This window comes from Oncorhynchus gorbuscha, linkage group LG11, assembly GCF_021184085.1.
Source record: "Oncorhynchus gorbuscha isolate QuinsamMale2020 ecotype Even-year linkage group LG11, OgorEven_v1.0, whole genome shotgun sequence".
Taxonomy (NCBI): Eukaryota; Metazoa; Chordata; class Actinopteri; order Salmoniformes; family Salmonidae; genus Oncorhynchus; species Oncorhynchus gorbuscha.
The window spans coordinates 62,542,474-62,554,230 of NC_060183.1; the positions used below are offsets into that span (position 1 = coordinate 62,542,474).

Below are 11,757 nucleotides of genomic sequence, written 5' to 3' on the forward strand. Positions count from 1 at the left end.
TCAGAAGTCTGAGTTCCCAGTTGTCTTGAACCCACTGTCAGAAGTCTGAGTTCCCAGTTGTCTTGAACCCACTGTCAGAAGTCTGAGTTCCCAGTTGTGTTGAACTTGGCATCAAACGGCAATGGGAGGCAGGCTTCATCAGCACATCACACCACTTTGGCAGTATGCATTTTGTTTTGAAACCTGAACGTTTTAACTTCTTGCGTGGAGCCATGCCGGATCCGGTAGCGTAATCATAGCCTCAAGCTCAATTGCAATTGCATTATGGAAAGAACATTTGCGTGTAGTCTACTGCCTTGTTCACATTGCTGCGCTTCTAATGTGAATAAATCATATTTTAAACTGAAGCTTCTGATCTGGTGCATCAGAATGATTGCTTTTTAACATATTTGTTTATGTATCCTAGGCCTACTGCTTGTTTGAATTTGGGATCTATTGTCCCACAACTGTCTGTTTGGAATATGACATGTCTTCTCAAAGAACTGACCAATAGACTAGGTAGCCTAAACTTTTCTAATATAGTGGATTGACATAGGCAAGTGATTTTGCTGTTCCTTACTTGTCTTGTTGGCCGAGGAAAAGTAAATGTGGACAGTTATTTTAACATGTTCAAAGGGCACATCAGAATTGGGTAAGAATGACCGCACATCGTTGCATCCTTGACATACCTGTTCTGTTAAGATAAATTACCATCATCGAAATGGGATTTCTGTCATTCTGAGCACCGTGGGTGGACACCCTAATCAGGTTATACACTAAATGCATATGGGTCTGCAAATTTCTCAAATGTCCCTTAAATTACAATGTTGCCTTTCAAATGTCTGGCTCCACATTTTCCTAACAGAAACCCTGGCATGCACGCGTGCTCGCATACACACACACTTGGTTGTTTACTTGAAATGTTACTCATTCTATTAATTCTGAGCACATCTCTTCCTCACAGCAACCATGTTATAGATGAGGTTTCTAGCATGCCTCTCACAAAACCCTTCAGACATAACTCTCTTACTCTCCTCTCTCTTCTTTTTCCCTCTCTCTCTCTCTCTCTCTCTCCCTCCCTCTCTCTCTCTGCTCCCTCTATCTCTCTGTGTGTTCTCTCTATGTGTTCTCTCTGTCTCCCTCTCTGCTCTGCCTCTCTCTCTCTCTGCTCTGCCTCTCTCTCTCTCTCTCTCTCTCTCTCTCTCTCTCTCTCTCTCTCTCTCTCTCTCTCTCTCTCTCTCTCTCTCTCTCTCTCTCTCTCTCTCTCTCTCTCTCTCTCCCCCTTGCCCTCTCTGTCTCTGTCTCTGTCTCTCTCTCTGTCTCTGTCTCTGTCTCTGTCTCTGTCTCTGTCTCTGTCTCTGTCTCTGTCTCTGTCTCTGTCTCTCTCTCTCTCTCTCTCTCTCTCTCTCTCTCTCTCTCTCTCTCTCTCTCTCTGTCTCTCTCTGCTCTGTCTCTCTGTCTCTGTCTCTGTCTCTCTGTCTCTGTCTCTGTCTCTGTCTCTCTCTCTGTCTCTCTTTCTCTCTGTCTCTCTCTCTCTGTCTCTGTCTCTCTCTCTGTCTCTCTCTCTGTCTCTCTCTCTCTCTCTCTCTCTCTCTCTCTCTCTCTCTCTCTCTCTCTCTCTCTCTCTCTCTCTCTCTCTCTGTCTCTCTCTCTCTGTCTCTGTCTCTGTCTCTCTGTCTCTGTCTGGTCTCTCGCTTTCTGCCTCCCTCTCCCTGTCTCCCTCCCTCTCCCCCTCTCTCCTCTCTCCCCCTCTCTCCTCTCCCTCCCTCTCCCCTTCTCTCTCCTGTCCCTCCCCTTCTCTCTCCTGTCCCTCTCCTTCTCTCTCTCCTGTCCCTCTCTCTCTCTCTCCTCTTGTCCCTCTCTCCCCCTCTCTCTCCTGTCCCTCTCTCTCTCTCCTCTTGTCCCTCTCTCTCTCTCCTCTTGTCCCTCTCTCCTCCCCTCTCCCCCTCTCTCTCCTGTCCCTCTCTCTCTCTCCTCTTGTCCCTCTCTCTCTCTCTCTCTTGTCCCTCTCTCCTCCCCTCTCCCCCTCTCTCTCCTGTCCCTCTCTCTCTCTCTCTCTCTTGTCCCTCTCTCCCCCTCTCTCTCCTGTCCCTCTCTCTCTCTCTCCTCTTGTCCCCCTCTCTCTCCTCTTGTCCCTCTCTCCCCCTCTCCCCCTCCCTCTCCTGTCACTCTCTCTCTCCTCTTGTCCCTCTCTCCCTGTGACGACCCTCCCACTCTGTCTGCCGTATTCTGTCGTTGTTCTTGTTTCCTTATTAGGATGCCGGTGGGCGGAGTTGAGAGGGTCGTCAGCTACATGGGAAACACCTGGGCCAGGTGTCTCCCAGGATAAATAGACCTCTTCCACATTCATGGAGGAGACTCTCTCCATGCAGACACCCGTTGTAGATTGTGTTGTGGTTCTTGGTGGCTGTTTGTTTGTTTGCTTTGGCACCTTTCATCACCCTGCATTATCACATTCATGCATGCAAAACACTCACTTACACTACTGATTACTGATTACACACACCATTGTATATTACACTTAGTTACTTATTTAATAAATATAGATTTTGCTACTCCTTATCTCCACGTTGTCTCCCTTTGTTACGGGCTTTGAGCCGGTTCGTGACAAGTGGGGGCTCATCCGGGATCTTTGAACTATTGGTTTGGGAGACCGTGGAGGTACGTGTTTGGATTGAATATTGTGTTTGAGTGTGATCGGCCCAGTATTGGTTGCCTTTGTTGTTTGGTTTGTGTGCTGTGTTGGAGAGAGTATAATGGTTAGTTTCAGGCCCTGCCTAGCCTGAACTCTTGTTTTACTTTCTGTTGGGACGTCAGTCTGAAGTGAGTAATCTGCTGTGTACCTCGGTGGGAGATTTGGGTAGGGTAGTGGAACTTGCTACCCGGAGCTATAGCCTTTTTCCCCTGATAGGTTTAGCGACGTGTTTCATTTTTTGGAATATGTTGGGCATGGTTAATGTTTGTTATTTTTGTGTGGTGTCTGTGGACTGAGCAGTTGTCTCGGGGGCACATCCGTGGCTTGGTGGAATTTGCCAGCATGCTGGGGAGTTCTATTTCCTTGCCAGCGGGCTACAGTGCGTAAATTCCCACCGCAAATCTGCACGAAGACTAGGGTTGAGTTATTGTAGGTTTTGGGGAAGCTCCATATCTCATCTCTCTTCTGTGGTGCTCAGGGTGATTGTCAATTCTCGGGTTGTGTTCTGGTGTGCTCAGCAGAAGGGAAAAGCGATAAAAAAAATTTGTGTGATTATGGCGTCTTATGTAGATAAGTTCATTCGCTCTCCATCAGAGGAATTGTTAGATTTAGGTACTAAAGAACAGCTGTTGAAGGTCGCGGAACACTACAAGGTTGAGATTAGTGATAAACGTCTAAAGAATTCTATTAGGTTGATATTGAAAGCCAATCTGATGGAGAGTGGTATTCTTGAAGTTACCACCGGGCCAGCCTCTGCTGAGGATTTGTTGTCTCCCCATAACGTTACAATGGCCATTCCATCGGTTAGTCCTAGTAGCCTTCTTTTTGAACAGCAGAAAGAACTGCTTTTGTTACAGCTAGAGCATGATCGTGAGAAGCTAGAGCATGATCGTGAGAAGCTAGAGCATGATCGTGTGAAATATGAAAAGGAATTGGCATTTAAACAAGATATGGAGCGTGCTAAAATCAAGTTGCAACAAGAACGTATAGAGTTGGTTAGGGAAGGAAAGATCTCAGGGAGAGTTTGTTTTGGGAAGGTGACCCAGATTTACCTAGGGGTAGTTCCGCTTTTGGTCATGCCCCAGAGACATTTGATATTGTTGGGAACTTGCGGTTATTGCCTCGGTTTAATGAAAGGGACCCCGAGACATTCTTTTCGTTGTTTGAGCGGGTTGCTGACGCTAGGAGTTGGCCTGATTCTGACCGCACTTTAATGTTGCAGTGTGTGCTGACTGGTAAAGCGCAGGAAGCATATTCAGCTCTTAGTGTACACGACAGTGCCAGTTATGATAAAGTTAAAACAGCTGTGTTACAGATTTATGAATTGGTCCCTGAGGCTTACCGCCAACGATTTAGAACTTTAAAAAGGGACGATAACCAGACTCATGTTGAGTTTGCGCGACAGTTATCTTTACAGTTTAATCGCTGGTGTTCCGCCTCTGCAGTTGTGACTTTCCAAGGGCTGTGTGATCTGATTATGTTAGAGCAATTTAAGGACACAATTCCTGATCGTATTGCCACTTATATTAATGAACAGAAAGTAAAGAATGTTGCTGAAGCTGCGGTTTTGGCGGACGAGTATGTGTTGACTCACAAAAGTGTCTTTGCAAAACCCCGTATTCGGAAAGAGTGGGGGCATTCGGATAGATTTGGGCTTCGCTCACCGAGATACTTTGGTTCTCGGGCAGAGTTCTATTCAACTAGGGTTGAACCTGACTCCCATGGTAAGGCTGACTTTGGGCAGGAGTGTCACTACTGTCAAGGTTCAGGTCATTGGAAAAACGAATGTCCACTTCTCAGGTCAAAGGGTGCTTACGCTAAATCTAAGCCTGCTGCGTTAGCTGCACCTGTTCCACATCAGTTCATTCTTGACTCATTTCCTCAGGCCCAGGAGAATGTGAAAGTCCATATTGATCCAGACTATTTACCTTTCATTACAGAAGGTTTTGTGTCTATGTTAGGAAGTAAAGACTTAGTGCCAGTGAAGATCCTGAGAGACACAGGTGCCTCTGAATCATTTGTGTTGGAGTCTGTGTTACCCTTTTCTGCTGAGACTGATTCAGGGAATAGTGTTCTAATTAGGGGAATAGGTTTGAACACTCTGTCAGTTCCATTGCATAAACTGATGTTGGATTGTGGGCTGGTGAAGGGTGAAGTTGTTGTGGGGGTGCGTCCTTCGTTGCCTATTGAGGGTATCGACGTTATCCTTGGGAATAACTTGGCAGGTGAGCGTGTATGGCCAGTCGTGTTTCCATCTCTAGTGGTTTCCACTAAGCCGTCATTTGTTGGGATTCCTGATGAGAGTGTACAGAGTTTCCCAGAGGTGTTCTCTGCGTGTGCAGTGACACGTTCTATGAGCCGTGGCGAACTAGTCACTGCGCCGACTAATGATAATAATACAAAGTATGTCACTGTCTTCCCTGTTATCCCGTTATCTGTAACCCGCTCAGATCTAATCAATGCTCAACGGGATGACCCCACGTTGGAAGAGTTGCGTGATCAAATTGTGCCTATAGAACAGTTGGGAGATGTCGCCCATGGCTATTTCCTCCAAGAGGATGTCCTGATGAGAAAGTGGGTGTCTCATGATAGTGTTTTTCTGGGGAGGCAATTAGTCAAGTTGTTGTACCAGTTAAGCTTCGTGAGTTGGTGTTGGAAACTTCTCACAGCGACGTTGCTGGACATATGGGGGTGAGGAAAACCTACAATCGCATATTAAGACATTTCTTTTGGCCTAGATTAAAGAGGGATGTTTCTGATTTTATCAAAACTTGTCACACCTGTCAATTAACTGGTAAGCCTAATCAAGCTATTAAACCAGTACCATTGTTTCCTATTCCTGTACTCAGCCAACCTTTTGAGTATCTGATTATTGACTGTGTGGGTCCTCTGCCTCGTTCTAAAAAGGGTAGCAGTTACCTGTTCACTGTGATGTGTCAGACCACTAGGTTTCCTGCTGCCTATCCTCTCCGATCTATCACGACTAAATCGGTGTTAAAAGCTTTGACTCAGTTTCTCTCATTGTTTGGAATCCCTAAGGTCATTCAGAGTGATCAAGGATCTAATTTTACCTCTAATCTGTTTGGTCAGGTTCTTCAACAGCTCCATATTAAACACAATGTGTCTAGCGCCTATCACGCGCAAAGTCAAGGAGCACTGGAACGTTTCCATCAAACACTTAAGTCTTTGTTGAGAGCTTATTGTACTGAGATGGATAAGGATTGGGAGGAGGGGTTGCCTTGGTTACTGTTAGCCGCTAGGGAAGTTTCACAGGAGAGCACAGGTTTCAGTCCAAATGACCTTGTGTTTGGACATAGGGTGCGTGGACTTTTATCTGTTCTCCAGGATGACTGGAAGTCTCCCGAGCCTCCTCAGTCCCTGTGTTCGTATGTGTGTGATTTCCGGCGACGGCTGTATGCCGCTGGTGAAATGGCTAAAGAGAAGTTATCATCTTCACAGGAGAGGATGAAGGGCATATTTGATCGCCGAACTGAGCCTCGTCACTTTAGTCCAGGTGACCAGGTTCTTGCTCTGCTGCCAATTGTTGGTTCTCCTTTTCAAGCCAAATTTCAAGGTCCATATACAGTGGTGCGCCAGTACACTGAGCAAAATTATCTAGTTGCCACTCCAGAACGGAGGAAAGCACACCAGCTGTGCCATGTAAATCTGTTAAAACCCTATTATGCACGTTCCTCTGAGACTGAACAGTGGGATTCTACAGAGGACGGTAAACCTGTTCTTTTGGCTGATACCGTTGTTTCCTTGGGTTCTTGTCGTGCTAGACCTGTGCATGAGGAGGAAGATGTTCCTGGTCCTGACGATTGTATATTGCAGGGTAGTACCTATTGTGGTCTACACCGACCATAACCCCTCACTTTTTGAGGTCCATGATGTGTCCAAACCAGAGGATAATGCGATGGTGTTTATTTTTACAATCATTCCATCTCGATGTGAGGCACATCCGGGGGACTGAAAACGTGATTGCTGATGCGCTCTCTCGTGCGCCCTGTTCCTAATGTTTACGTGACTGACCATTGTTTCGTATTGTCATGTTCTCTCTGTCCTGTCTGCTCCCTCCTGGTCTTGTTTCTTTCCTCTTAAATGTTGCTTCCTGTGCGAAGGTTGTTGAGGTCTGGGGAGGAGGTTGGCTGGGGCAAATTGTAAGTGTGAACACGTAAACCCTCATCAATTTGGGGCACAGAGGCTGTGTCAATTTGGGACGCAGAGGCCTGTGTCAATTTGGGACGCAGAGGCCTGTGTCAATTTGGGACGCAGAGGCCTGTGTCAATTTGGGACGCAGAGGCCTGTGTCAATTTGGGACGCAGAGGCCTGTGTCAATTTGGGACGCAGAGGCCTGTGTCAATTTGGGACGCAGAGGCCTGTGTCAATTTGGGACGCGGGAGGCTGGTATGTTGTTCCGGGGTCCTTGTTGGTCCCCGGTTTTATGGGGGGGAATGTGACGACCCTCCCACTCTGTCTGCCGTATTCTGTCGTTGTTCTTGTTTCCTTATTAGGATGCCGGTGGGCGGAGTTGAGAGGGTCGTCAGCTACATGGGAAACACCTGGGCCAGGTGTCTCCCAGGATAAATAGACCTCTTCCACATTCATGGAGGAGACTCTCTCCATGCAGACACCCGTTGTAGATTGTGTTGTGGTTCTTGGTGGCTGTTTGTTTGTTTGCTTTGGCACCTTTCATCACCCTGCATTATCACATTCATGCATGCAAAACACTCACTTACACTACTGATTACTGATTACACACACCATTGTATATTACACTTAGTTACTTATTTAATAAATATAGATTTTGCTACTCCTTATCTCCACGTTGTCTCCCTTTGTTACGGGCTTTGAGCCGGTTCGTGACACTCCCTCCCTCTCCCCCTCTCTCTCCTGTCCCTCTCTCTCTCCCCTTGTCCCTCTCCTTCTCTCTCTCTCCTGTCCCTCCCTCTCCCCCTCTCTCTCCTCTCCCTCCCTCTCCCCCTCTCTCCTGTCCCTCTATCTCTCTTCTTGTCCCTCTCTCTCTCTCTCCTCTTGTCCCTCTCTCCCCCCTAGCTTTCCTTTACACCAGTGAATTACAGCTCAACCTCTCTTCCTCTGCAGAAAGGGCCTCTATGTTCCTTGTTCACTGTGCTTGACAAAGAAACGGAGCTGTGTGTACGTCCATACGTATCACCTATAAATAGCATTGCAATGATCGTTGCACACTCCTGCAGCAGTTCAATTGTATCTGATAGAAGATTAGGGATGGAAATGCGGTGCTCTAAAGTGAGGTGGAGGGAAGGAAAGATATATTTTCTATTTTGGCTTGACATTACACAGACCAATGGACGCTGTAATATCATCTCAATGTACACTTGAACACAGTTCTTGGTTAATGTTATCTTTCAATACTGTGACATCTGTTATATTATTGTTACGACTGTGTTATGTCGCCCTTATGAAGGAGGGTTCATGTGGAGTACAATCTAATTATAAGAGGAGCTGACTAATAGTTGAACCAGGAAAGGCAGGGTCTCTGAGGGAGTAGTGAATTAGGGGGACCGCTAACGGCCACGGTGTGCTTCAGCTGACTCAGACCATGAGGGGTCGCAGGTTTAGAAACGGTTCCATCTCAGTATTTAGGAAACAGCTGAACATGAAAACATTCTGGGCGTGTGAGCTTGGTGGCAAAGTCTCATGGGAGACGGAGTCTCATTGCCTCAAGCATCGACACAGAGAGGAAGGGGGTGAGGGAGGGTGGAAGGGAGGGATAGAGAGAGAGAGAGAGAGAGAGAGAGAGAGAGAGAGAGAGAGAGGTATGAAAAGGTCATAGTGTATGCTGCCTTTGCTCTTTCTCTGTGATGTCGTGTATTAATAGTGTTTCCATCAGGGGAGAGTTACATCGTTATCCCTAAAAGACCTCGGATGTTTTGCAGACGGACCATATTTCTGACCCCCCCCCCCCCCCGGCCCTATTCTACCTTCCCTTCATCAAGAGAAGAGACACTCACAAGAGGCAGGCTGAGACCATGTCTGAACGATAGGGGACAAACATGAGTTAATAAAGAGAGTTAAAGGCCCATGGAAGCAGCATTAGATAATAAGTATAAACCCAGCACAGTGTCCATTCAGAAAGTTCACCTGCCAGACAAACAGAACATAAAGGAGTCAAAATAGTACACTTGTCTGATTCTCTATTTCTCTCTTTGTCTTTCTCCAGATATTGACGATTCTAAGCTGGTGGGGTCGAGGGTGATCAACAGTTCGTTCCACCACAACAAGACGGGCTGTCAGATGACCTTTGATGATGACTACAGTGCCTACTGGGTCTACTTTGTCAACTTCGTGGGGACGCTCGCCGTGTTGCCCGGCAACATAGTCTCCGCCCTTCTCATGGACAAGATAGGGCGCCTGAGCATGCTGGGTAAGTTTTTAAAATTCTACTTCATACAGAGTATGAATTTGATATTCATACAAATGTTCAATTGTGTGACTGTCCCCCCTGGGGTTTTACATATCGGTACCTATGAAAAAAAAAAAAAATGTATCACCAAAAAGAAAATGTGTTTGTAATCTGTTATCATGTCTTATGTTGTAATATGATGTGTAATAGCATGTTTTCTCCTCCAGGGGGCTCCATGGTGCTGTCAGGCATCAGTTGTTTCTTCCTGTGGTTTGGGACAAGTGAGTCTATGATGATCTTCATGCTGTGTCTCTATAACGGCCTCAGTATATCCGCCTGGAACTCCCTGGATGTTGTTACTGCTGAGCTCTACCCGACAGACAGGAGGTGGGTACAACACGCAGGCACGACACACACACACACATGCACACGCACACGCACACACACATACCCTCCATCCTTGACTCTCTCCTCTCCCCTCCTCTCCTCTCCAGGGGTACAGGTTTTGGGTTCTGTAATGCCATGTGTAAGCTGGCAGCGGTGTTGGGGAACCTGATCTTCGGCTCTCTGGTTGGCATCACAAAGACCATCCCCATCCTGCTGGCGTCGGCTGTACTAGTGGGAGGAGGCCTGGTGGGACTACGACTGCCTGACACACGCGGCCAAGTCTTGATGTAGAACTACACTAGCCAGCAGTCTTCACTCATGTACCCATTAGGCTTTAGTTGAACACTTTAAGACAGTGGTATGTAGGCTTATGATAGCGTGTTCAAGTGAAGGGCTACATGTTGAAGTGCAAGTGCTAAAGTGCAATTAGTCAAACATTTTGTTAAGTTATATTCGGAATAAAAGAGCCCTTGGCCATATTTTTTTTTAACCTTAGGTACCTGCGACCAGAGGGGTGGAGCTGGAATTCGGGGTGGAGTGCGTGGGAAGAGTTGAACCCTATTTTATTCACCTTCTGGAGGGCTCTGCCCAGCTAGAGAGATGATTGCTGTTTCTGCCCCAAGACCGGACTATCTTGCCTAACCTATTTTTCAACCTTGTCATTCCCAAACCAGCTGTTTGTTTTCAAATTATTTCTTGTTGAATATCCAGGCATTTAGTTTGGGAAGTTGATCAAAATTCAGCTCTGTCTAAGCGGAAAGCAGGAGGGTTTTAACTTGATGAGATATGAAAAAGCCATTCTAAACCGAGCCTAAGTTTAATCAAAGGTACCTATTGCTGCTGTCCTCAGTGCTACGGGTCTGACATGAATACAAGTTAGGTGATAAGATACGTTCTTTAGTCAGCCTGGGTACCATGGTTACTATACGTTACAACAGAATCATTCTCTAAGGGCAGAATCCTAACTAGAGAAGCGGCCATTTAGGTTTCAGGCTCAAGCTCTTGTGAGGTCATGACTCTGTTGTCATGTTAAGGGATATTTAACCTATTTCACTGAAAGCTAAATGTATAGTTTGGAGTGAACTATGCCTTTAACATATTCATGACTTTGCAGTATCATAATGGCATCATTGTAGTACGTGCTTTTGCATTTGACCAGGTATGGATCATTTGTGTAAATGTACAGTGTGTGTGTGTGTGTGTGTGTGTGTGTATGTATGATATTGTGTGTACGTGTATAATATATTGTATATATTCAAACGTTGTTCATTTCCCAACCATGGGTTGGGGTCGATGTTAATGAGTTGACTTGACTCACTGAAGTGTCTTGACTGGTTTCAAATCAAACTTGATTTGGCACATGCGGCGAATACAAGTGTAGACCTTACTGTGAAATGCTTACTTACAAGCCCCTAACCAACAGTGTAGACCTTACCGTGAAATGCTTACTTACAAGCCCCTAACCAACAGTGTAGACCTTACCGTGAAATGCTTACTTACAAGCCCCTAACCAACAGTGTAGACCTTACCGTGAAATGCTTACTTACAAGCCCCTAACCAACAGTGTAGACCTTACCGTGAAATGCTTACTTACAAGCCCCTAACCAACAGTGTAGACCTTACCGTGAAATGCTTACTTACAAGCCCCTAACCAACAGTGTAGACCTTACCGTGAAATGCTTACTTACAAGCCCCTAACCAACAGTGTAGACCTTACCGTGCCCCTAACCAACAGTGTAAATGCTTACTTACAAGCCCCTAACCAACAGTGTAGACCTTACCGTGAAATGCTTACTTACAAGCCCCTAATCAACAGTGTAGACCTTACCGTGAAATGCTTACTTACAAGCCCCTAACCAACAGTGTAGACCTTACCGTGAAATGCTTACTTACAAGCCCCTAACCAACAGTGTAGACCTTACCGTGAAATGCTTACTTACAAGCCCCTAACCAACAGTGTAGACCTTACCGTGAAATGCTTACTTACAAGCCCCTAACCAACAGTGTAGACCTTACCGTGAAATGCTTACTTACAAGCCCCTAATCAACAGTGTAGACCTTACCGTGAAATGCTTACTTACAAGCCCCTAATCAACAGTGTAGACCTTACCGTGAAATGCTTACTTACAAGCCCCTAACCAACAGTGTAGACCTTACCGTGAAATGCTTACTTACAAGCCCCTAACCAACAGTGTAGACCTTACCGTGAAATGCTTACTTACAAGCCCCTAACCAACAGTGTAGACCTTACCGTGAAATGCTTACTTACAAGCCCCTAACCAACAGTGTAGACCTTACCGTGAAATGCTTA

At 46.2% G+C, this 11,757-nt stretch overlaps 1 protein-coding gene across 1 annotated transcript in view; it reads left to right on the forward strand.

The window, feature by feature from the left end:
• Positions 1–10,924, forward strand: part of LOC124047907 (synaptic vesicle glycoprotein 2C-like) — a 92,909-nt gene extending 81,985 nt beyond the window's left edge. The window contains exons 11-13 of the mRNA XM_046368240.1: positions 8,877–9,080; positions 9,287–9,446; positions 9,554–10,924. Of these exons, the coding sequence (XP_046224196.1) occupies positions 8,877–9,080; positions 9,287–9,446; positions 9,554–9,737 (548 nt within the window). The 3' untranslated portion in view covers positions 9,738–10,924. The remainder of the gene's footprint in view (positions 1–8,876; positions 9,081–9,286; positions 9,447–9,553) is intronic.
• Positions 10,925–11,757: the final 833 nt, after the last annotated feature.